The 26,893-nt window shown below is 46.3% G+C and overlaps 1 protein-coding gene across 1 annotated transcript; it reads right to left on the bottom strand.

The window, feature by feature from the left end:
* Nucleotides 1–1,846: 1,846 nt before the first annotated feature.
* On the bottom strand, nt 1,847–26,179 carry map1aa (microtubule-associated protein 1Aa). Its single transcript, XM_040133545.1, has 6 exons — nt 26,106–26,179; nt 13,381–13,463; nt 12,244–12,384; nt 5,116–12,112; nt 4,757–4,983; nt 1,847–3,636 (listed from the first exon to the last, which is right to left on the bottom strand). The coding sequence occupies exons 4-6, from the start codon at nt 11,948–11,950 to the stop codon at nt 3,481–3,483; spliced, it is 7,218 nt and encodes a 2,405-aa protein (XP_039989479.1). The 5' UTR covers nt 11,951–12,112; nt 12,244–12,384; nt 13,381–13,463; nt 26,106–26,179; the 3' UTR covers nt 1,847–3,480.
* Nucleotides 26,180–26,893: the final 714 nt, after the last annotated feature.

Below are 26,893 nucleotides of genomic sequence, written 5' to 3'. Positions count from 1 at the left end.
AGACAAAAAAATTCAAATTGATAGTAAATGATCCGGATCTGGCCCAAAATCTAACGGGTTCTTCCCCGGTCCTTGTTCCATCCCTACGCCAAGTTCGGTGCAAATCATTTCAGTACTTTTTGTGTAATCCTACTGGCAAACGAAAATACAGACCAACCACCAAACAGACACGGGTGAAAACATAACCTCCTTTGTAACTAAGAACTTTTTTTTTTCAGAAAGAAAACATATGTGATATAATGGTACGAAATGACAAGAAGAGGGAGACATTTTTCTTCAGTAAATGATGTTTTTATTGGTCTTCACCACACTTTTTCCCTTTTAACAATAAATCTGTTTTCTATTATGCCTTTTTAAGCATTTAAAGAGAGATAAAGAGAATATTGCACTTAAAACAAGAGATGAAAGTTCAACCATGAAGCAGAAAGGAGGAAAAAACGATCACAAATGCTTTCTTTACAGCACAGCACAGCCAGGTTACATGTGCCTCTTCAGAACCGGACAGGTTAGCTTCTTGAATATACATCTTTTAAAATAGCATTTCTATGTTAAGTCAGTTTTTCTTCAGCTATTACAATACGAGAGAATTTAAAAGGTACACATGCACGTACAAGCAGGGCTCACTGGAAACCAATGGTCTTTATGATGATTTGTTTCACGGCAGATGAGTCTGATGCCACAGATATTTTCTTTTTGCTTTCATTCTTTTTTTTTTTTTTTTTTTTTTTGTTGCACAATACGAAAATGCAGCAGCCGTGTGTGAGTGTGTGTATATCTTAACCTTAGTCTGGAACAAAAACGTGTGACTAATAGCAAGTCCTCTATGGATAAAAATGTAGTGACCTGAGCGACCTGAGTCCCTCGTGTCTGGCAGTCTGGGTTTAGAGTGGGTTCATTTGTGAGTAGTGATGATAGTGTTGTCGTTATTAGCCTTTACAGTGACGCAGTATGTAATCGGAGTGCAGATTCCACCGCCAATGACTGACTGGGCAGCACAGTTAACCCTGTTTCATCAAAGAAGCTGTTAATGGATGTTTTTAGTTCAGCAGGAACCCTAACTCAACGTCGATCTCGCCTCAGCGTGGCAGACCTGTCTGTCAAACCGACAGCGTTGCAAATCTGCAGACGGAAATCCCGACGTTTGTCAAACAGCGTCCTGCCATCCAAAGAAAGAAACTGTGGTGGCTTTTCTTTTAATCTGCACACGGCGTTTTTCGTTGCGGTGTGTTGCAGGCTACGGTAAGGTTGCAGCTGCGAGTATGACCGATGAGTAAGATGTACCGGATGATGCACAGTAACCAAGGCAACCAGGAGATCAAAGTCCTCCACGGAGAACGTAAAGGTAATCTGCAGCTTCACATTCAAATCAGCGGGAGCCGGAGGCTGGGGCTCCGCTCCCTGCAGCCCTCTGCTTCTTTAAAAGAGCCGTCGCCTTTATGTACGTGCATCTGTTGTACATGCATCTCTAAATAGGTTGAGGAAATAAAATATTATACAGAGGAGTATCTGTATTTTTATTGTGGATCATAAAATAGCAACCCTGGAGAGGCTTGTTGGTCCTGTAATTTGTTAGATAATTGGTCTTGTTCCGGGTTAAAATCTATGAAATTACTGAAAACATATCAAAATATAAAATCATCAATATCAAATTAAAACACATCTACATCTAATATTAAGTCAATAAAGTGTTGAAAACATCCACCGATTTACCACTCGAAAGAAATTTGCCGATTAAATGACACAGTTTAAAAACATGATGCAACAAGTTGAGGTGATTGTGGCAAAAAAAAAAAAAGTTTTGCAAACTCAAGACACACTTTTTTTTGCAGTAATTAAAAGAAACCAGAAAAAAAAATACTGTAATTATACATTTTATGCTGCTAAATTTGAAAACAGCAAAAACTGCTTTAGATGTCGCACACTGGTTACTCTTTGTGCTTCTTCGAGCGCCAGTTCCCGGAAATCTATAACGCAACGGCTGAAATATTGAGTCGATGCTTTAAAAGTGCCATTTAGCGCTCGATACGTACAACTGGGACCTTTCCGACGTTCTCTCCGACAAAAAACCCAAACCCAAACCAAAAAAAACAATCACGACAACAGAGGAAAACCAGCTCGACCGAGCCTCTGCCACAGAGCCATGGATGTGCGGCATGCTGGCATACCCCAAGTTTCTACAACACATTTCTTTTCCTTTCCAGCACAGCAGGACAAAAAGGCACATGTGGGTGACAGTCTCACCTCTACCACCAATCGGACCGGCCCACCTCTTCTTCACCGGGCAAGCGCAATCTCTCCTCGCAAACCACATGTTCCTATTGTTGGAGTACATTCGTCGTTCTTCAACACAGCATTTGTATAAAGATCTTATTTAGACGCAACACTGATATAAGGTTTGTCTCCTTTTTTTCTAATGAGCTCTGTTTCTGTATGTAAAGATATAAACGGTGATTTTCTACTGGCATCACCGCCTCTGCCTACGTCCCTCCTCATGATCCTCTGCCGCGGCATGTTAACCGGAAATACACTGAAAAAACACATCAAAGACTACCGAAACTGTTATATTATAGAGAAACTTATTCATCAAATTCACTGTAAGAAATAACAGCCACTGAGAAATTGGTACTGTAACGATTGATTTTCACTGTGAGAGAACTGTAGAAATATATTTTCACTACAATACAGATTTTTGTTGAATATTGTCTTCCCTATGCTACAGAAAATATACTCAAAAGACATATTGAAAGGACTGCTGGGATCTACTTGAACATTTTCTATTCCATTATATCGGTAGGAGGCACAAGGAGACAGAAAGGGAAGCTGGGGGGGGGGTAAAGTGAAATTGATCCCTATGAGCAATTTTCTATCAGCAAAATGTTTTAAACTGATCAGCTGGGCTGTACTGTGGAAGGCTTGATGTCTGGGATTCAGGGGAAGAAAATAACTTTTGTTCTTTCTCGTTGGCTTTATGGTGCCCCAATTTGTGCTTTGATTTAGACCAATCGGAAGATCGGCAACCAAGCATCAGTTTCTAAACTGTTTCCTGTGTCTCAGAGTTTATAGAAACAGCTTCTTCCCCTTTTTTTTTTTTTTTAACAACGGGCAGGTCGTCGCAGCTGATAAACAAAGAAGCCAAGTTTCACAGGGGGTTGGCAAAAAAACGAGTTAAAAGACAGAAAAACTGCATTCTTCTTTTCATTCTTCTTCTTTGACTGAATAATAACAATAATGTAGTGGAGGACAAACAGTTGTCAGAAAACTACCTTTGTAATACAAATGGTGATAGCCACGACAAGCTTATAAATGAATAAAAATCTAGAAAAAAATAGACAGTTATCCAGACCTGTTTCTGCTTTCGGCCACACGATCACACAAACTCCCAAAGCAGGGACAGATTTGCATATCAGGCTACAGAGAAGAGCAATTAAAAACAGATCTACACTGGGGAGGCCAGGAGGAGACAGAGAGGAAACGAGGATCTTAAAACTCGATCTTGCAGGCAGGGAAAGACTCGTCCTGCATGACGACGGTGCTGCTGGAGGCCAGGACCATGATGTTGAGCTCCTGCTGCCTCTCGTGCGTCTGCTGGTACCAGTCACGGGTCACCTCCGTGTCATGGGTGGGGATCAGCGTCACCTGAGAGGGAGACACGGAAATGTCGCGGCTGACACAGCTGAGAGGACAAGTGCAGGGGAGGGTGCGACGAGGGGAATATAAAAGAAGACAAAACATGGTTTCCACAACGGGGGGGGAGTTGTGAAGGATAGGTTCACAAAGTTTTCAAGTCTAATATGAGGCTTCAACGGTATGAGTTGATTTCAAAATTCGCCCCCTTTGTGCTTCCCAGGCCAGTGTTTCTTTGCTGAGCTGCAGTGGAAAGATAGAAACAGGGAACAGGGAACGTTGCAGAAAAAAGGATGTAACGTCCAAGGATATCCTCTGATATTGGCCAACTGAGACAGCTGAAGCCTCATATTCCCCTCAGGTAAACTTTGGAGCATAGTTTTGCACAAACGCGTGGATTGGGAATTTCTGTCTCCCATCACTTCCAGTGGACGCGCTTTAGGAAGAAATCTTTTAATGGCCAGTATAGACAGGAGGAATGATTACAGGGAGAAAAGCTGTTTCAATGTTCATGTAGGCACCTGACCATTGTTTTAGGACTCACCTGAAACTGTGAAATTACCCTATATACTGTGTTTGAAACTAACATTTTGTTTCACTTGTCAAGAGGGTGGTAGACTAGAATCAATTATTGCCAACTGATAATCAGGATAATGTGCACGTTTTTCATGAACAGAAGTAAATGAGAATCTGCATTAGTTTGGACACTTTTGTTTAAGGCAAGTAAATCAGAGCTAATCTTGATCATTTTTAAGTTTTAGCCTTGACTGGAAAGCAAAAGCGCCCACTCGTGCCTACCTACATCCTCAGGGAAGTTGAAAATATCAGGCTTCGCCCACTTAGTTTTTGCTTTGCTGTCAAGGGGGGGGTCTAATATCACTCTCCAACCCGGAGTCCTGTTTCCCTGATGGAAACTCAGCACAGCTCAGTTGCGATGCACAAGTATCTTCTAAATTTAGTGAAATTTAACTATGTTTAGGAAGTTTACATGTCTTTATGCACATGTGCTGTAGCAACATTTGCCACATTACAGGAGGCAATTTTAATTCCTGACACGTAACAAAAATAAAAGAGATTATTTTGCAATAGAAGTTAACCTCCGCGTCAAGCTCAGTAGGTCTGGAAATGTTACCTGTAGGTTTGATCCCCACTGAGCTTTGCCGTCCAACAGTGCGTCGAGGACTCCTCGGCTCGGTTCGCCACTTGCTGCATCATTACCGCTAACCACGTAGTACGCAGAGCGAATGCGTTTGAAAAACTCCTGGTCCACGTTCTTGGCACTGCAGTGATTGGGAACGTAGGCCAAGTCCACATAAATAGGAAGGCCAGGGGCAGCCGCGGAGCCGGACTTCTGAGAACCTGAGTGGGAAAACGAAACCAAACTGTCACTATGCGCAAAGACATTTATCTTACAAAATCTCTTTTTCAGTATTAAATGTCACTGATTTCTAAAAAGCTTTCAGGATCCTCTATTTAGTGAATTCTGCTCACCCGAACTGCTCTTGACACCGTTGGTCAGCCCCTTGCCAGGGTTGTAGCTCGACCGGGAGAGGTCATCATCTTTGGAGCCTTGTCCATCTGACAGACGAGACATACGTGAGCTCTTGTCTGCCTCCTTCTTCTTCAGCGTCGCACTGCGAGGAGACGGCGTCTGTTTGACAGGCATGGGAGCCTTCTTGCGCCTAGCTGGGGATGCTGATTTGGTTTTTCCCGAGGTCTTCTTCAAGCCCTTTGCTTTTGGCTCTTTCTTAACTGAGCCATTATCCAAAGAGTCAGGATCCACCATGCAAACATCTGGGTGTGGGGGGTGAGGGTAGGGGTCCGTGATGGGAACAGGAGGAGGGTCATGGCTCCTACTGGAGGAATGATGGCTGCCTCCTCCTGTGGCAGGTAATTTATCAACAGGCATGTAGTCACCATCCTCATCTGAGTCCATGTTGCATTCACCAAGGACCGAGGGGTATTCCTCAGTGCCTGGAGGCCCATCAGAGTCTGACTGAGAACCAAGAGACTCGCTGACCGAGGTGGGCGGTGTGTCCTCTGTGGCCAGACCCAGACCTGCCGACATGCCACCAGTTTGGTGCAGAGAGCTGCTGTCCCTGCTGTGGGACTGGTGATGATGAGGCTGTTTGTGAGCCCTTCTCTTGACTGAAAGATCATGGTCATCGCCCTCCTGCGATTGGTCACTTCTGCGTCCTTGCTCCTCCTCATCCTCGTCGCTGGATAACCGCCGCATACTAGGGTTGATGAAGGAAGGCGAGAGGTCCTCTTTGCACTGTCTGAGCTCGGAGGAGGAATATCCAGGAGAACTGCGGCTGGTGTAAGAAGAGGTGGCTCCCATGGGTGCATCACAAGCGAGTTCCTGATCGCTGTCATCGTCGTCATCCTGCCCTCCTCGGCTGCACTCCTCAGCATAGAACGGCGAGCGGAACGGCTGGTCGGTTGAAGAGAGTGAAAGAGGGCGTGCAGGGTGCTCTGGCTCCATCTCACACTCCTCTTCAAACTCATCATGACGATAATGGGGAGGGGAGTCTCCAGGAACCATTCCCATCTGGGGCTTTGGTATCTCCCACTCATATGAGCTCCTGTAACCTGCTGGTCCCTCCCTGGACTCTACCTTGGCCAGGAGTGAATCTACACCACTGGCTGCTGCTCCAGCAGGGAGGGTGGAGCTTGTGCTGACCTCCGTGGGGCCGTTGGCTGTGTCTGGCTTACTGGCCTGGACAGGTAAGGGCATGTAGGAGCCAAGAACATCAGGGAGTAACCCACCTGTCTTTTCAGTGGCAGCTGGAGCAACAGGCTTGTTAGAAAATGAGAGACTACCCGTCAGACCACTGCAAGGAGACCTCCGAGTTATCTCACGCATGTAAGCCTCCTCATCCTCTTCTTCGCTGCTGTCAGTCTCCTCAAAGTAATGCTTGCCTTCAATGTCTGGACGTGGTGAGGAAGTGACACCAAACAGAGCAGCGCTGGCTGCCTCTTTTTCCTTGGACAGCTCTGGCTGAGAGAACAGTCCTGCTGAAGCCCCAAACCCAACAGCTGTGTCCAGCTTGGACCCTTCAGACCACTCAGGCTTATAGAAACAGTCAGATTGAGGCCCTTTGTCTGTAACTCCACCTAATGACGTCGTATGCTCCTTTTTGTCCTCAGCAAAGCTAGTGGATGAGAGTGAGGGGAAAGATTTGACCTCCTCGAACGGGCTGAGGGGTGAGAAGCGTGCTAAGCTGGAGGTGGACTCAGCTGTAGTTGTAGTCGTGATCTGTTTTTCAGACACTTCCAGATAGTCGTCTTTGGCGCCAGCGGAGCCGGAGAAGGGAGAATCCATGACCAACGAGTGTTCCTCTTTAAAGGAGGAGTACTCGAAGAGAGGTTCGGCAGAGGCGGGCGTCTCCAACTCCTCTCCAAGCTGACGGCTGGTGGAGAGTGAGCCGGAGGTGGAGGAGGAGTAGCTATAGGCTGAAGAGGAGGAATACCCGGGGGCAGCTGTGGTTGTGTACTGAAAGCTCGTGTCCAGTGACCTCTTACTCAGAAGGTCCGGTGTCTTCTGTTTCTCAAAATCAGGATCAGCTCTGTCATTCTGGTAATAACTGTCCTCTGTTGATTTTAGAGTGAAATCCTCTTTTCCTTTGTCTGTGGTCTGACCTGATAAAAATGAGTCCTTATCGCCACTTCCATATGAGTATTCAAACCCCGAGGAGTAGCCAGAGAACCCTGTAGCACCTAAATCCATCGGCTTTCCACTGAAGGATGAGGAGTCAACCTTAGCTTCATCTTCAGCCTTTGTGAGTGAGCTGGAGCTGCTTTCTCTCATACTCGGCTTCCCTTGACTGTTGTAGCCGTATCCAGCCATGGAAATCATAAATTCAGGCCTATTTGAGCCAAACATTTCACTGATTGGACTTTTTACTCCCTTCTCAGACTTCTCTTTGGCACCCTTCTCCATATCAGAGTCGATAGCCCTTTCGTCGTCCTCCTCCTCCTCTTCGTCTTCCTCCTCCTCATCATCTTCATCAACTACTTCGTCATCATCATAGTCCTCTTCATCTCTTGCTGTTAGTTTTCGCATATCAACCTCCAAACATGCTCCTTTCTCGCTGAAGCCTGTGACAGCAGGTTTGTGTACATCAAAAGCTGCCATCGAGGAGTATGTCTGGGGCTCTGTGCTGTCAGTCGGGGTTTTAATAGAGAGAGAGTCTTTTTCTGATGTTAAAGAAGTGGACAAAGCCTCAGGTCTATCAGCCACTGAGGGGAATCTGCTATCTGCGCTGTATTCAGATGTTTCCTTCTCTTTGACCTCTTTTTCAAATGGGGGTATAGCAAAAGTGTTCTTGGAGTCAAGCCACGACGAGGTGGATGATTCTTTTCCATAAGAGGCGGTAAATCCCTCTCTCTCTGACATCTTTTCCGTGGCTGTTACCGGTGAGGGGGGCTCTTGTTTCTGCAAATCCACTCCACCCTTTGCAGTGTCCCTCTCCATCTTATCTAAAGACTCTTGACGATATGAATCCACTGAGCTTGTTTTGCTGTCATAAATGTCACTGTAAGAGAATGTTTTGCCATGCACATAGGGCGTATCTTGCCTTATATACAAGGCCTTCTCCTTGCTCTCCTTCTCTGGGAAATCGTAAAGGCTGAAATGAACACTTTTCTCAGGCTCTTTCAAAGAGAAATCAGTTTTCTCTGCACTGTCATTTTTAGAGTCTACTTCACTTTGATCTGTTGATAAGGGCTTAGACCCTGCACCGCTTGAGAAATCATCATCTTTTTCATCTTCATCTTCATCTTCGTCTTCATCTGAGTACATCACCTGAGGTTTTGGTTTTACCTCTGTGCTGAAAGACACCTGTGTCTTGTCCGAACCCTTGACTTCTGGTTCTACCTTTGAAGATTTCGCGTCAAAGGTGTAGTCGTCGTCCAAGAAGCACCCTTCTTTTGCTTCCATAAGCTTGGCCTTAACTGTAGGCTGTAAATCTTTCTTGGCATAATAGTCTTCTTCCTCTTCATTGTCTTCATCAGATTCTTCAGATGCTTCAAATGTTGTCTTGTCACCTTGCAGGCCGATAAAGGAGGTATTGTCACAAATACTGACAGATTTTTCTGTTTTCTGGGTGTCAGCTTTAACACTGGCCGCTTCCTCATCTTTGTCTTCTGTCTTGAGGGGTTTGTCGTCTGTTGGAGAGTAGCCGCTGCTTGTAGGCACAGACTGTGTGGGTGAGGCCAGTCTCATGGTGCTGTCATCTGGACTTGCACATCTTTCCTCACTCTCCTGCCTGGAGTCAGACTCTAACCCAGGGGAGGAAGATGGAGGGGGCGAAACAGGCTTTACATCAGCACCAGCCTTAAATCCCTCTATGCTAAAGAGAGCCTGGTTTTCGTCGACAGCCTGTGTGGGAGAGTACTGCATGGTAGAGAAGGGAGGAGGAGAAAAAGTGGCAGAGGAAGATTTCTCCTTTTCCTGGAGCATCTTGGAGGCTGCGTGTTCGTAGCCCTCTTGGAGTTTTCCCAGAGGGATGTCAACGTTCGGAGTCTGGTCCTCGTCCTCGTCTTCCTCATCGTCTTCTTCTTCATGGACTGATTTGATCTTTGTATCACCCTCCATTTCAGGAATGTGGGGCTGGTACTCATCAGAGGAAGGAGACTTAAAGCACTTGTCGTCCTCCAGAGAGGAGGTGGGTGAGATGGTTCCTGCCGAGTGGAGATAGTCCTTTCCATGGGCGGCCTCTGCACGCGAGGGGATACTGTTGATGGTGTCAAGCAGGAGAGAGTTCCTCCCAGCCTCCTCAGTCTGAGGCGCTGTAACCGAGGCTATGGACTGGTCCTCAGCTACAGATGTGGCAAAGGACGACAGTTTGTCATATTCTGTGATTGATGTTGCTGAGGAGATGTGCTCTTCTTCTGCAAGAGGAGCAGCAATGATGGCAGGGTACGGAGCAAGCTCAGGCTCGTGACCTCCCATGAATGCTTTGGGTTTGACATCTGAAACATCAGACACGGTGGAGCTCTTCATCTCTTTGATACCGTGCATGGAGTCAAAGGTGCCAGGCACGTCAGGAACAGAGATGTCATAGGAGGCCACATCATAGCGCAGCTGTGGGATCCTGTCCTCTGTTTCCTCGTGGATGTCCTCATCGGAGATGGTCTGTTCAGTCTCGGAGTAACCGGGAATCGTCTCGTCTTGGATGAAAGAGTACTGCTCTGAGGCAGAGGCTGCTACAGCTTGCCCAGACATGTTTTCGGTTGATAAAGGTTTTGGCTCAGTTGGCTTGGTGTCCCACTCCTTTCCAGTTTTCTCCTTTTTCGCCTCCTCTGTTTTATATTTCAGGACCTCATCATCTTCTGTTCCTTCAAGTTCGGCTTTTTCAATTACGTCACCCTCCTCCTCTGAGCTGTCACTCTTCTTTGATCTGTCTTTTATGTCGTCCTTTACAGGGTATTTGTCATATTTCTCCATTTTCTCCTCTTCATACTTCTTGTCAAAGCCATCGGTTGCGTCCTCCTTTTTAGTGGCTGCAACCTGTTCCAATGCGCCATCGTCTTTGTTTTCTTCTTCCTGTGTCACAGGGGATTTGGGCAAAGCAGATTTTATCTCAGTGGCTGGGGATGTGACTTTCTCATCGGGGGAAACCAAGGAGGAAACTTTAGCATCTGTATGCGCCGAATGCCCAGACATCACATCATTCTGGATAGGCTCAGTCTTAAGTTTGGACAGCTCTTCTTGTTTTAGAACCTCAAAGTCCTCAGTGAGGTCCTCAGGGGAGGATACAATGGACCTGTCAGCCAGAGCTGCTGCTGCAACCTCTTCAGGGACATTCTTTGGAAGTGGCCTTTTCTCATTGGCTTCCTCTCTGACTGCTTTATTTTTGTCTGCCTTGGGCTTGGCCTGAGTCTTGGCCTTGTGCAGAGTTTTTCTCACTTCTGGGGTCAGCGGCTTCAGATCAGGTTTGGTGATTTTTCTCAACTCTGGTTTACTTGGATCTTTCTTTTTATCCTCTTTGGCTTTGCTTTCTTTTTTCTCTTCTTTTCTTATATTTTCATCTTTCTTCACTTCACGTTTCTCTTTCTTAATTTCTTTCTTCTCTTTGTCTTTCTTTTCATCCATCTTGGATGCTTTCTCTTGCTTGGCAGTTTTTTCCTTGGATATTTTCTTTTTCTCTGTCTTGTCTGCCATAGGGGCCACCTCACTGTTTTTCTGTTGCTTGGTGGCTTTTAGACTTTCACTTTTGAGTTTTTTCTCCTCTTTCTTTTCCACTTTATTTTCTTTAGTGTCTTTAGTAGTGTCGCTTTTGGACTCTTCCTCCTGCCCACTGATTTCTTTCTTTGTTATTTTAGAGTGTGGTTTGGGTGATGATTTGAGACTCTCTTTGCTGTCAGTTCTTGATCTCATTTTGGTCTGTTTGATGATGGGAGGTGGTGCACCAGATGATATGTCTTTTTGAGTAGCAACTGGGTATCGCAGGAAGTCCAGGTGTTTCAGTTTCTCGAGGCCCTCAAAGATTTTATTCTGAGGTGCATTTCCTGGGAACAGCACCCTGACTATCTTTTCAGTTGGACGGTGAGGAATCCAAACAATGAGAGCAGTAACTGATGTCAAATAGGGAACAGATATTTCTCCTTCTTTTCCGTTGGGCATCATTATCCCTGTCTTGGCTTTGCTGTTTCCAGCCCATTTCTGCATCAGAAACTGCATCTCTTTGCTTTCTTTTACAGGGTTTAAGACATACATGTCTAACTTTCCCACACCGAGTTTGTGAAATAGTGTGATAGGTTCAGTGGTGTTGCTGACTACCCTGTGTAGAGGCTCTGGTGTGATACCAAGCTTGTTGAGGTACTGCAGTGTAAGAGATGCTTCTTCAATGCTTCGCTTCACTTTCAGTGTGGACTCTGGCATTCGAAGCTTCTCTGGGACGTTGAGGAACACGATCCCGAGCTCAGGAGAGATCAGGTTCTTCATCCAGTCGCCATTGCTGCTGGAGCCAGATCCTTGGTTACGCTCCTCCTCCTGCTCAGCGATCTTTCTCTGGAACAGCCCATTAATTCCAGGGAGGTTGTCGGCCCCAATGTGGGTGAGCAGAACAGAGTCGATCCTGTCCAGGTGGCGAACCAGCTTCCAAAAGCAGGACTTCCGCTCAGACCCTCCATCTACCAGGATGTTGAACCCGTTGACAGCGAACAAAGCAGAGTCTCCCCTGCCTCCGGGGAAGATGTAGCAGCAAGGTTTGGACAGCTTCAGAAAACCTCCAGAGGTCGGGGGCTCCAGAAGGTCAAAGGGTGACGGCACATCCACTGTCTCTGAGACATACTCAGTGAACTCTGTGACTCCGTCCATGTCTGGGAGGTTCGGTTCGGGGTTTAAGCGGTATTCCAGAAGATGTCGGAGTGGTTGCTGCTCCTGGCTTTGGCCCAGGGAGCTCCAGCCCCCGTCTCCCTGACAGGAAACAGTAAGCCTGGATGGCTGCTCTGAGGAGGCCCGGGACAGGACTTCAATCACCTGGGAACACAGTAACAGGGGAAAAAAAATGAACTGTCATCCTACAATAACTGTGCTTTTGTTAGCTTTATAATCGATCCATATACATGTACTGTAACAAAGTATTTGGAGAGACAGTGCGTTCGGCTTACTTGAGGGTTGGAGATGATGTTGGAGAAGTGTTGCCAGGTGAGAGCTCCACCTTGCAGTAGGATGTCACCTCCTTGTTCAGAGCTCTGGCCACTCAGTATCAGCAACTTATTTGCAGCAAAGTCAGTGATCAGAGAGCGGATCTAGGTAGAGCAGACAGTAACCATAATAAATCTTCCATAGGTCATCAACATCAAAACCAAAAAGTCAAACGGTACTGTACAGGAAAGATGAGAAACCTTTTTGGAGTGGCCAAGTGCAAGCAGTGAAGGTTTGTTAATAATATGCTTCCCAAAAAAACAAAGCTCACAGTGTCTACATCATCTCTCTTGTCTCACGAATACACTGACTTGCAATATTTCTTTTGATTTGAGTGTTATTGAGCCTGAGAGCTCTCCTAATTAATGTCGCCCGGGCAACACTGAGCCACTGACTCATAATAACACCCGTGAAAGAAGAGCAAGCTAAAGAAAGTAAGAAAATTTTTAAAGAATTCAAATCATACTAGATTTTGCGACACAATGAGATGAGATGAAAGGTTAAACATTCATTTTGAAGAACTGCTCATACACCAAAGATAAAAATAACAGTCTAAAATTACCCCTAAGAGTTGAATAGTGTCTGTCAGCTTCTGTCCTGATGCACTCAGTTATAAACAGCTGAAGCAGCTGAAGTTGCTGCAGCATTAAGATTAAAGAATGAATGCAGAATAAATGCACAGTACAATGTCTGTCTAAACTTTAACTTCTTCAAAATTGTCCTTTTTACATGTCGCCAGTGGAAAAACGTCATACTCCACCTGACTAATACTCACACTGACAGTCAAGTAAATCTGAGGCATCTGGGTGTGTTTGTTTATTTATAGGTAGAATATGAAAGAAGTGTCTGCGTCTCATACTGTGGGGCAGGAGAGACATGGACCTCCCACTGGGGCTAAATGGTGAACAGCAGGTGCTGCTGCCTTCTTCATAAGTTTAACCGAGTTCAGCTCAGACCGAACATTTTGGCCTGATCCTCCTCAGTGCGCTTTCAATAAAAAATGCAGAGGATCTGCAAGTGTCCTGCAGGGGTCAGAGCATCTGGTTAATATCACCCTGTGGTTGTTTTTTTTTTTTCTGCGTTTTCCGGGTGTGACTCACCTCTGAAGCAGCGGTCTCCTCCGATGGGTTCACCAGCACCACTGTCTCGAGTACATCACTCTGATACTGGAGAATTCGTTGGCCTTCAGGAAACAGAGACCAAAAGGAAAAAACGTTTTAACTACACCAAGGCCACGTAATGACCGGCAAGGGATGAAACGCAGCGAAGCTCCCTGGCAAAATAATAATCCACAACACTGAAACACTGTTAAAAAAGAGCCAGTGGTGGGATACAGCCACAAAATCCCAGAAAAAAAAAAAAAAAAAAACTTTTAAAAACTATTAAGACAAAAAGTTATTGGTTTCAGGCCCACGTTGCATCTATAACATTCCTGCTGATAGACTATAAAAGGTTTCAGTCAGAATTAAGGACCGTGCAGCCACAATCATAAACACGAGTCCATGTTCACAAGCTAGATGACCTGTTGAGAAGACGTCAGTCATTGCAAACCCATGCTGTGAAGCCAAATATTGTTCAATCCCACAGATCTTATTTTAAATTCTAGTGAATTCCCAAAATATACCACAAATATCAGGCTGGATTTTGGGGGAAATTTGTATAAAATCTCGCACATCTCAAACATTTCCATTTGATGGAATAGTGCGGCCATAAAAGGAAAATTCGCTCAGTGTAAATATCGTGTAGCTCTAATAATGAGCTAGAGCAAACCGATGCAGAATATATGATACTGTTGGAACCGGCGGAATTAATGAGATGACTTTCTGAAAACTATCGGAGGGCAGGACGAACATCTGCGAGACTGTACCTAAGCACAGCGCTGCCTTGGGCTAAGTGTCAGCATGCTAACATGCTCACAAGGATGACGATACTGACATGCTGATGTTTAGCAGGCGTACTGTTTACGATGGTCGCCATCTTAGTTTAATGTGTCGGCATTGTACCATTTTGCCAACTAGCAGTAAGCACAAAGTACAGTCGAGGCTGATGGGAACGTCATTAGTTTTGCAAATAGAAATAGAAAAAAAAGATTAAGTCAATATTTAAGTTACTACAATTCATCCTGTGGGGAGCACGGATGCCTGAACCAAACGTCATGACAATCCAGCCAATTATGGTCAAAATACGTCCGTCTGTCTCAACGTGGCGGAACCCACCGAGTTACCAACATTGCCATCCCTCGCCACTAGTATGGCTGAAAAGGAGAAAACTGAATATGGAGGAGTTAAACACAAGCAGATTGTCATCAAGCAGCACGAGATCTCAAAAGACTTTTTGATACGTCCACCCTGATAAACTGCCCGTAATGCTGCTGCTGCTGCTGCTTAGGACAGACCAGAGCGTTTCCCATGAATGAACAGTCCACGAGATGCCTGACGGAACCGAGCTGCTGAAAACAGTGAAAGTTGGTAGGTTAAAGTAGAAGAGCAGTGTTTCCCAGTAAGAAAATACTTTACGACCAGGGTCAGTTACTGACAACGCAATGGTTTGCACATGCACATATGGCTGTGCATAAGCATCTTCAACCCCACCCAACCTCTCTTTTGTTCACTTGCCATCTTATGTCTCCACCAGCACTAAAGCCCCCCAACCCCCACGAGTTTAATCCTGCAAATACACTCTTTTCATAAAGAAATCACAACAACAGCGCATGAAAAAAAAAAAAAATCCTTCAGCCACAAGCCTCATTGGCTGTTGCTATAGGGACGGTTCTTTAGCCCTTTTTGCTGCTAGCCGAGTTACACTGACCCAGTCTCGGCTGAGGGAGACGCATTGCAGCATTTCTGCGAGAGGGAGGGGAGGCTCGCGCTACATGAGAGTATGCACGCAGCATAACATAGCACAGGAGGTGAAGGCGAGAGCCGCAGCCGCAGCAGCAGCAGCAGGAGCAGCAGGAGCAGCATGATAAGCAATGCAGCCGCTTCATCAGGGGAATCTATATTTAGCTTGAAAGATGTTGCTGGCTCTTCCTCCACCTCGAAAAATGCAACCACATAGAGGCAAGGGGCACTGAGGGGCGAAAATTAAATCAAGTGCCTGGAGAGAAGAGGACATGCCTTAAATATTCAGGGGTCACATGTTAGGTCGGAAAACCTTACATTCATTATCAAGTCACAGATACACAAGACACTGGCAACGGAGTCACTTTATAATACAACAGTTTTGTCAGCGTCTGGTGGAGCGTGTCAGCCAACGAGTCAGGACCGTGAGCCGGTCTGCCAACGGCGGATCAGCAGCCTGTTTAACGAGTAAACACACCATGGCCCGGTTTGTAAACGCCGCTGCTTTACCGTCACATCCCCAGAAAGGTTTAAAACCTGAATTTGCTCAGCTGCTGATCAAACAAGTAGAGTGGAACTGATGGCTGTGCTTGTTTTGAACCACGGAGACCGTTTGAATGTAAAAACGACGACACCAGAGCAGAGGCATTTACCGTTTGCAGCACGAAAACTGAAGTTTTGCATGAATTGGCTGGTGCTGAAAGAATAAAAACAGGGCCAGCCTCGCATTCCTGCTTTTTCTTACGGCCTTTTCAGTAAGACCATGTTTTAAGGAGCTCATTAATTGCCATTTGAGTCCTTGGACTACACTTTCTCTTGTTCTGGGCGGCTGATTGGCTCTCGGTAATTGCGAGCCAAAGGCGGGCGTGTTTGCCGACAGTCAGCACAAAAAGTGGCAGAAAAACCGTCCACACTGTGGCTGTATCTTACAAATATTTCTGGCAGTGACGGTGGCTGGAGCAATAATTGCGATAATTAATTAGCCGCCGAGTCTGTCAACAATTTGAACCCATGAAACCTTTGGTGGTGGCCCGCCTACATTGAAACAAATGAACTCTTTTTGATTGTCAGAGCTCTGTGATTAATGTGGACACAAAGTGTTGAAGGATCTTTCGCGCGGTTGGGCTGCTAGACTGCACTGAAGGTATGGAGACGACACAGTGTCAACCATTCTTACCTGGGGTCTTTCTTGACAGGCTACACATGTACATAGTTTTTACGATTCAAAGCAATGGTTTACAACCCGTGGCTCCGGACCCTTGAATAGGTTGTAACATATAAATGAAGTAGATGATTTTTTTCTAGTGTCTTGACTAATTTATTTCTAATTCTTGACTTTTTTCCCTGTGAACTACTGGATAGTTGGAGGAGGTGTCTGAAAGTCAAAGCGGACCATGCTGCAAAGAAGACACAACGGTTTCTACGACCTTGGTGTCATCCCGCAAGAGTGGAGAACAGGTACGAACGATTCCTCTTCACTCACTGTTCACCTATGGCCTTGTACTGCAGTCCTCAAGCATAGACCCGGAACTTTTACTGTAGTCTTCTCTGCTTTTGATGCAGGACTTGCTTAAAATCTGACAACTGCACGCACATAATACAACAAGTGTTGTTACGTGAGACAAACTGTGCGAGCAGGATTAAAACCAGGCCTGTTTCCCCTGCACAGACTGAGGAAAGGGATTGTCTCCAAGTTTTAGACGCCAGAACTTTTACAATACCTTAGCGTGTGTCTTTTCTATAAAACCTGTTTTTAAGATATGCTAAACCTGTCGCTGTGAAAGTGTTTAACGATTTATTAACAGAAAAAAGCTGTAAAACTTCGCCTACATACAGTGCAGTCTAAAACTGAGCAGTTTTCTGATTTCCTCATTAGTTGATTAGTTTCCTCACTGTTTAAAATGAACGGTTGTTTTCTCGATTAAACAATCAACCGTTTGGACTGCAAAATGACTCCAGCTCCCACTCCAGCTTCCGAACGCACTCTATTAAGTCTTCAGATTGCTCGTTTTGTCCGACCAACATTTCAAAACTCAAAGCTATTTAGTTTGCAATGGTATAAAACACCAAATCCTTACGAATGGGAAGCTGGAACTGGGTGATGAAAATCTACTTTAAAAAATGACTTAAATGGATCAAGCCTGACTAACTGTAGCTCTATACCTGATTGGGGTCAGGTAGAAATCAAAGAATAACTAAAAAAGATTTGACACCAACTCTCAATATTTGCTAGCTTTTGATAGCCTTTGAGTTAAGGTTGTCGCAGGTGAAGGAATGTTTGTGTGTAAATGAAATGAAAAGCACGTGGCCCGTTTTTCATAGCGGCTCCCCTGCCTTGTTTCAAAACACAGCCACTCCGACCAACTGATACAAATGCTCCGCATGTCTGAAAAGCCTATTAACCGCCGCGCTCCTCTCATTCCTAATTCAAGTTATTAACGTGTCCAAAGACCATCTCGGCTTCAGGCTGGCCGATTTTCTGGTCTAGCTCTAATGACAATGCCTTTTTATATTTATATTAAGAGTATCAGCTACTGTTCCAACTAGTCTGGTTGTGCTGCTCTTCTAATCATGATTTTTGCATTGTGGATCCTGTCGGATGGCTCTGCCTGTCTCTAAGCTGATTTACTAATAACTCCGTGCGTCATTGTTCAGCGTGAGACGGCAATGAAATGACAACATTTAACTTAGTGAATAATAAAGGAATGATTTGTGCTCGTGGCGCCGTCCTTCAGCGTCTACACAATGTGCACGATGAGAAGATGAGATGGCTCAGACGGGAAATGGTTCTGTGAAGCAGTGGGTTTTGGGACTGTACGTGATCAACAAATAAAGCCTTTTTTGCCCCATTTCATTACTGTTGAAGCAACATTGTATGCAGAGCTATAAACGTTAAAGTTGTAATTCTTTTGGTATCTTTGCCCATCTGCTCCTGATTTTTAACAATAGCTTTCCTTATTCACTATTTTTTTGTTTGGTTCCTTGCGCTCGTTGTATTTTGTTCATAAAACAGGCCGCAGAAGTTTTTCCTCTGTTTTGAGCTGTGCTATGTTGATTCTTTTGACCATCGTCTCTGTTTTCAATTAGATTTTCCTCAGATCATCTCTCTGCATTCTGCCAGTCCTTTCTAAGAAGAACAATATTCTATCCATTGCAAAAACGTCTTTTTATTACCTGACATAAAGATCTCACCACTAGGTCCATTTGGCCGCGCTGAAGCTGGAGCTTTCGATCACATCACACGGTTGCAGCAGATGGAATTTGTCCAGTGTTCGTGGAGTTAAAGATGTTCGAGTTTCCTTTTTCTCCATGAGAAAAACTGTGTCATTCGAAAAAAAAGAATGAGCCTTTAATCTCAACTGTGGACGAGAAGTCCTCGAGGTGCCCAGGAAAAAAATGGAAATTTGAAAAGCTCCAATCTTACAACAACTGGGCAAACTCTAGAAGGAAGACCGTGTGATGTGATCGAAAGCACCAGTACAGCTACTAAACAGCTAATGCTTCCAAGGGCCAAGAATGAACTTTCAGTGTCTTATATTAGTGGACACACACACACACAATTCTTTAGCCAGTGTATTTGGTTCTGTTTCACTGAGCTTTACAAAATAACGAGGTGCAGAACAAAAGCCTCCCTCCATCCTAGGAAGTCTTAGCGAGATGTCTAATAGTGAGTGGGTGTTCACAGCATTAAGGAACACATCAAAAGCAGTTCGAGCCTGCACAGTCGTGTTTCTGGTGTATGATGGGAAATGGTTTGCAGCCGCTACTCGGCCGAGCCGAGGCCAAAGCTTCACGTGCCGAACCTCCACCTTTGGGCCAAGGGAGAGGTCGGCTGGGTGTTTGTGTTTGTTCGCGAAAGCGGACCATGCCCCATATATGTCGCTCTGTGTGACTCCACACGGCATGATCCTCCCACTGCCGAAGCCCAGTGGTTAAAAATAAAACAGGGAAACGCTGCCTGCGGTGGTTCACTGTTTCCACTGCTGAGAAAAACATACAGAAACGTTCGGGAGGGAGAAGCACTGGACACAAAGAGCCATTTTCTACCGGCAGAATGTGAACTATAACTCCATTTAATAACTGACAGATGCGGTAAAATAACCTGTTTTCAACCGACATCGTATTTTTCTGTTTATCCGACGGGTGTTCAGAATGATTTCAAAAGCCGACGTGTTGTAAACACTTTCAAAGTGAACAGCAGCAAATTGAATTGAGCCATCAAAGACATCTATGGCCTGCTGCTTATTTTGTCCCACAACACTGTGAAAGGCAGCACGATAAACCACACAGCTCTGTCGTAATAAAGGCCATAAGTCGCCATTGTTGTGACCGGTCTGAGTTATTGAGAGGGTCAGAGCAGGAAGAGCTGAGCGTGAATACAAGGAGCGGAGCTACTGGCGCTGTTCGGCCATGCTGTAGTGCTTATTATATTAACACTCGTATAAAACCCTCGGGGACTTTAGCGACGGCAAACGTGGGAAGCACGCCAGTGTTCCGATTCCCCGAGGAGCAAGCAATGTGACGCAGAATTTGTTGGTCCGAAAAAAGTAACTTCCTCCGGCCATTCAAGCAGAGGTGACTGAACGTGATTCCTCTGTCCCGATCAATTAACTCCTCATCCCTCGGACCAAACGGGGCGCACAAACGAGCGCGGCGCGCAGAAGTAACGTAAAGCGGTGGCCCTGCTGGACACGAAGCGTTAAATGGCCATGCGTGTGATTTGTACCCGCTGGTTTCACCGTCAGATGTAGGGACACCGATGCGGTTTTCAGGGGAGCCCTGAGGGAAATAATCAAAGGGCTGAATTACGGCTTGAGGCGCAGCAGCAGGGTTCATGGTATTGAACCGTTCCCTGACTGTGTGGCTGCTGGATCACACGAGGGTCCCATTTTGTAATCCTACAGAAATACTGACACACAGAAGTTCAGGGAAAGGCATCGTAACTGAACGTGGTCCTGACTAACTGTCCTCAGACCTTTTAGGTAAGATCGTATAGCATTTGTACTGGAAAACCGCAAAGTTTCGAGGTGCGTCTCATCCGACTCGGCCCGGTGCTGTGATCATTTTCGGAAATGCGGGCAGAGTGGCATGGAGCAGCCAGCGTTCTGGAAGTGCGAGTCCTTTTCAGTTTTTACACAGACAATGTTCGGTGACTGCCTGCCGGAGCGTCTCCAACACTTCAACGGGCCTGAAACTCTCCTGGCGGAAGCGTCAGCGCGCACCATGGGCAACCGCTTGGAAAAAACTGTCGAGTTCATAAGGAAACAAATAAGTGATTGTGTTCATAGCAACTTAAGGAACATCCACTCCCTACACCCCAAAAGACAAAAATAGGGTGTTCTCAGTGTCTCATAAAACAACCCATATTAGTGTTTTCTGATTTACAGCCCCCGATCTGGTGCAGGTCTGGTAACGTTTACGCATCTGAAAGCACTTAGTCAAAGCGATATTGAGGTTTTTTTATGACCCCCCCCTCCTCGTTTTTGATACTATTTATGGTCTGCATTTTCGCTGTCCAGGGGAACATGCTCCACTGCAACACCTGACGGTGTAACATCCCCTTCTGTTTAATTTTCTCTCATCCAGCTGCATGACTACCACATCCCAATGGCCGCATCCCCTCAGGGGACGGCTTTGCTTTGGAGAGATGTTTTTCAGGATCTAACTTCTTCTCAAACCTTCTCTATTTCTGTTCTAGTGTTGCTCCGCCCTGATGACACATCTTCTTCTTCTAGCTCTATTAAAAATCATTTCTTAATTGTTTCTCGTCCTTCTAAGATGACTACTGACTAAATTTGTCACGTTGCTGACAGCAGGACTTTAAGCTCTATGGTGGGGGAATTATTACTGCTTTTGTATTATTTTTGTAAATAAAACGTGCCCACAAATTGAGGGGAAAAGGTTGCCCTACATAGCAATTTGGGGGCGCCAGTTGGGCTACAGTAACGATCAAATCTCACAAATGTGCAGCTACTCACGACCACGTGGCGTTCACTGGGGTAAAGCCGGCAGTTAACGACAAGTTTGTGTGGTGGAGGGAGTTTGCGGAGTCCAACTTTGAACGCTGGTACAAAAGTGTTCCTACACGAAGCCTGTTGACTGTTGGTAGAGGATGGTTAGTGAACCCTGGAACTCATTTCACCAACCGGTGCTGTCATTTTTCTGTCCGCTGAGGGGAAACTGGTCTGCTGTGATTTATCAACGGGCCCCGTGGTAGGAAAACATCCGATCAACGAGTAACTAATATTTTACTGGGAGCGTTGCATATCTTACTGGATGAATTCTGCAGTTTGAATCAGCTCACTTTTTGGATTCTGGATCCATTTTTGGATCAAACAAGCCACAATGTTGCGGCACATGTGGCGTTTTGTTTGTACCGAGTGCAATGACAAGACGGCACGTATGGAGGATTTCAGGTTTGGTCATTAAGGGTCAAGGCTGCTGTTATTTCGGGGCGATCGGACATTTAAAAAAAAGACGGAAAAAACAGAAAAATAATTTATCAGCAAAGAAAGTTGTCTTAAAAATACCTCCATAGCTAAGTTATCTAGACAACCCCCTGTGGTACTATGTTGCCTAATACTGGTGTTGTCATTAAAAGTAATGTTTCATATCAATCTTTCCCACTGCTTTTCCCAATTCAACTTTTAATTGATGCGTCTTTTTTTTGTTTTGTTTTTTGCACGTTATCGTACTTGAGCTGTTCTCACTCTGGACACATTTCACAACGCAACACTGTAAAAGTCCTGTAAAAGAAAGCAACTTGAGCGTGTGCTCCGTGTGGAGGGTGCACTCGGGGCGACTAGAGTCCGTCAGACGTTGGTCGGCGTGAGGTGGTAGCGTGAAAAGCTCCGGCGCGAACACCGATACAGATCAGAGTGCAATTACAGCTCACGGTGTGAGAGCGAGCACGAACCGAGCAGGCGTCCGGGAAAGCTGCTTCCACTCCACATATGGTCTCATAACAGCAAACATCCAGACCGGCCTGGAAGACAGAATTTTAATAGAAGCCCTTAACACCTCATCCTCATCTTTCATAAGGACATTTTGAGATGTCACACCCTGAGGCTACGGGTATATTTTTACTCCTTCTACTTTCTAACAACTCTTTCCTCAGGTGACCAAGAAACAGAGTTTGTTAGCAGCAACAGAAAACCAACGATCTTCTCAGTAAACAGTCTGTGGCGTTCGATAGCAGAATCCAACTTAAAATATTCCCTGTAGTTTCAAGCAGACATTACTCACACGGGGGGAAATGCTGCGTTTGTTGGGGACTATTTCCAGCAGTGGATTTATCCATATTTGGTGCTCTGCTGAGTGTTTGGGGCAGCAGGATGGTGTGTGTGTGTGGTACCAAGTCTAAATGATCTACAGTGTGTGTGTGTGTGTGTGTGTGTGTGTGTGTGTGTGTGTGTGTGTGTGTGTGTGTGTGTGTGTGTGTGTGTGTGTGTGTGTGTTAATGGGGGGTGAAAGAACATGTCACCCAGTGCAACAGCGTGGCTCAACAACGGGTCTTGATAGCTGTTGGAAACAATGAAGCTCTATGGCTCAGAGGGAGATGAGATACGTCAGGCTTCGGACACACAGGAGCGACTTGTTGTCGGTTCTGCTGTTTTCATGGGATTTATTTACGATTAAGTGCAACACAGAACGTTGCCGTCCGTTATTGCATCGACAGCATCGACAATCTTGAGTGCCGACGCTGACCTGTCAAAGAACAAGTCCTGTGCTACCGGCTGCAAATAGCTGACAGCCACTTGACGATTATCTTCATTAATGATAAAGCTGTCATTTTTGACACTACTTGATCGATCATCATCAACTTGTTTTCAAGTATTCAGCACTTCTTTTCTTGATAAATCAAAATTTTTGTTGTTCTGCGTCGAAACAACATAAATGTAGTTTTTTCTCTCTAATGATTCGTGGTTTTCAGTGTCCACCTTGCCTTATCCGGTAGTCAATGATCTTCTTTACTTCCCCCGAATGCCCTTTTCAGCCCCCAGAGGACTTGAGCTGTTGGATGTATTGAGAGAGCTGGACAAAGTGCGGCCACTCGGCCTCGCTGCTAATGTGTCCCAGTGGTCATCTGCAGTATTGCAATGACAACATCGCCGGGGGGGGGCACCAAAAACCCTCTTCCCCACACAGAGCTCCATTTAGAAAAGAGGCGTCGTTAAAACTGTTGTCAGGACACCTGCGACTGTAAAAGGTAGGTTCTTACTCTCTGTTATGAATGTTTTAGCCACTGTAAGTTTTACATTTATGGGACGTTCTCAGAGCCTAGAAAAGTTGCACGGGTGTGAGTGCGCCACTAAATGCAGAAACAAATCACGAAGCTAGGATTGGTGTTTCGGCTTATGCGCCGGATGAGCAACTTTCATTCAAGTGAGCGGGCACCGCCTTTGAGTCTGGTACTCAGTTCTTATAATACACGCACGGTTACGTGAGGGCACGTTTCGTGACCGGCGGAGCGAACGTAACACCAGTCGGCCCCGGGCCACACCCCCACCAAACAGGCAAACGACCATCCCCGTTTCCGGGCATCCAATCTATCCGCGCTCCACCCTGCCTGAATCCCGCTGAGCTCAGCACTCTGGCTCAGCCACCCTGAGGCATTGTGGGAGTTCACAGAGCACACTACGAGGTGGTGTGTGTGTGTGTGTGTGTGGGGGGGTTGGTGGGCTTCATGGATGCGCTTGTCGACAGGAGAATATAATACTACAAAGAATAAAACCTGATCTCATTCCGCGGGCTTTAGTCATTATGAAACGAGGTCCCTCGCACGGAATGGCAGACGACCTGAGCTGCTCTGCTCCGTCCTCCTGCTCAGTCTGCCCGTTGAAACTCGTCGGGCAGTGTGAGGCAGGAGGCCTCCTCAAGGACATTTCAATGGCAGCCTCCACTTAGGGTGGTCAGAATAAACCACCGGCCAGTTAAACTGGGTTCTCCAGCCACAAGGCAGGTTCGGCTGCGGCTCACGATGATTCTCCTCATTTCAATTAGCCGGTCGTTGATTCTAGTTGATGAAATGCAGCACAGTTTCTCGCGACCTCAAGGCGGCGTCTTCAAAAAGCTCGTTTTTTTTTTCCCGACCAGCTGCGGTCGAAATGATTGATTGATTAGTCGATCAGTCAAATGCGGGAAAATGACGTGTTTTTGGTAAACGATCAGTTGTTCAAGTAGTTTTTCCAGCAACGATGTCAAACGTTTTCCGGCTTCAGCTTTTCAAATGTGAGGATTTGCTGCGTTTGTCTGTCCAGTGTGACGGTAAACGAAATACCTTTGGGTTTCGGACTGTTGGTCGGACAAAACGAGCGATTTCAAAAGGTCAAACAGGAATCTTGGAAATTGCATCGGGGGCATTTAACGCTTTTGCTGACATTTTCCAGACAATACAAATAATCGGCAGAGGTATTCACTCTACCACCAGGGGAGGCTAAGACCCAGCAGGTGTCCACATTCGAAAAGCCTTAGAAATGATCCAAACAATTTAATTGATTGTCCAGATTTTGTTAATCGACTAGTCGATCAGTCGGTGGACCGTTTCACCTCCGCCGAGGGCGTCACCGGTGGGCTGCTGGAAAACCGTGGCGACGTGTCCGTCGACCGACTGATAAATGTGGAACGCGACTCGTCCGCGGTGAAAATAGCCGTTAGAGCTGCAGCCCTACATCCGGAACCCACAGGCGTTGCGTTTAAAGACGCTCAAACAGAGATAAGCGCGTCTGAGAACAGCATTTGATGTTGTTGCATGATTCGATGTTGTGATTTTGGTCTCGTAATAGCAAATGTCTTAAACCATTAGTCGGTTGACTCATCAGTCGCAGATTTCACTTTCTGATTAATGGCACTGGATGAAAGCGGCCGTCACTTCGCCCGCGTCCGTACCTTTCCGGTCGGTTGCACACGTGCCGCAGCCCGACCGGACCAGAGGCTCAGCTGTTGCCTTCAGGGTCAGAAGATGCTCCGCATTTGTTTTTGTTTTTTTTTTTGTTGTTTTTTTTCACCTTAAAAACCAGGTCACCCGAATTTTACTCCGCTGAACCGAGAGCTTCTGGCTGCGGGTTCAGAAGGTAAACACGAGCCGGAGAGGCCGCTCACGCTGCGGTGGACCGGAGGGAGGACGACGGCCTCCACTGCTCTCGTGTCACACCTGTCAACTACCCCATCGATCCTACAGGACAGTGGGAAACATTAAGCGATTCCGGAGGGGGCTGTGGCTACACCGGGGACCCCCCCGGTTTTGGGGGATCTGGGTGTTTCAACAGCCCGAGGAAACCGAGAGTCCAGGTTCTGCAAGTGCACATAAATTACACATGGCGTATTTTGTTTTTTGAGGCCGATTCTGGTCTCGTTTTTAGAGCCTTTGTTGCACCGTTTTTGTTTTTGTTTTTTTGAGGCCAAACAGAAAAAAAAACCGACAGGGATTTGAGTTTCTCCACCGGAATGATATCCGGTGGATTTACATCGTGAAGGCGGCTTCAAACCATCAGCCGGACCATCTCGTAGGGAGAAAACCATGGTAACCATGGTACTATATATTTCAACACGTTGGCGCATTTTAGAGTCTTTTTCAGCGGCCGTGGTCATTCGAGGTTGCGCCGTGAGGAACCGGGACTCGTGACCTCTGTATCCGTAACGTCCTGGCGATTTGCCCTTAAACCCGACACTACACAACGTGACTGAAATGCAGCCCAGTAAACAGTAAACGCTACCGGCTGAACATCCTCCGTTCACAAACGTTACTCACGGCCCCCCGAGAACACACGGTTTGGCTGTCGACACAAACCCGTGCCACCCCGGCCACCTGCGCGCAGTTTTGGCGATGCGGGCTCAGACAGAGGGGCGGCCGAGCCCGGTCGGACCAGCGGTCGTCGCGGCGGTTTGGGAACAACCCCCCCCCCCGAAGCCGACGGGCGATCCGCCGCCTTGCCTTACAGGACGCGAGGCTGCCTAAGCCGAGAACAAACGGCGGAGCGTCTTACCGGGCTCCGGTGGTGTGGATGGAGCAGAGGGAGGGGCGGCGCCGCTGCTGCTGCTGCTGCTGCTGCTGTTGCGGATGAGGATGAGGATGAAGGCAGGATCGGCCTGGAACTGCTCAACACCTACACTCCGCTATCTGCCGGGCTCATGCTGCATTCAGGAACCCGTCGTACACTCGCGCTCCGCGGGGCTGCCGAGCGATCCGGCTGCATTCGCGCGAATCGGAAACGGCCGCTTTTCTCTACTTTCCAGCCCGAGTCTGCTTCACGTGAAGAACATAACAGGCACCGAGTTTCTGAGTGATGATAACGAAAACAATGAAATTTGATCCAGCGTTGTAGCCCCCCCCCCCCCAACGCACCACGGATCGATCTGGACCAGACACATAAAATGTCTCTACATTTGTTTTGAGACAAATCTACAGAAAATGTGTCCTAGATTGTGGCTACGGCAGTTTACACAGACTAAAAACGTAAAAGCAAAAAAAAAAAAAACAATAAAAAAAACAAAACCAAAACGCAGACACTTCTGTGTTAAAAAGCTACAACAACATCAAGCTCTTGTGGCGACATTGTTAGCAAGCAGCTGCCTAGTTATGCACCCAGAAAATATGAAGCAGCATTATCATCCCCCTAGACTGGTGTTTGTGTCCTCCAGACAGATGTAAGTCCAGTATTCACTCTCTTTTAACCTCTGGTTTGGTCTCCACCAACTCCTGACAAAACGATCTGGCCCTTTAGCTGCTAGAGGTTCCGCTCTCTTCACAAGCTCAGGGGTGAATTAGAGTTGG

Source organism: Xiphias gladius, chromosome 1 (assembly GCF_016859285.1).
Source record: "Xiphias gladius isolate SHS-SW01 ecotype Sanya breed wild chromosome 1, ASM1685928v1, whole genome shotgun sequence".
In the NCBI taxonomy this organism is placed as follows: Eukaryota; Metazoa; Chordata; class Actinopteri; order Istiophoriformes; family Xiphiidae; genus Xiphias; species Xiphias gladius.
This window is presented reverse-complemented; position numbering and strand designations above follow the sequence as displayed.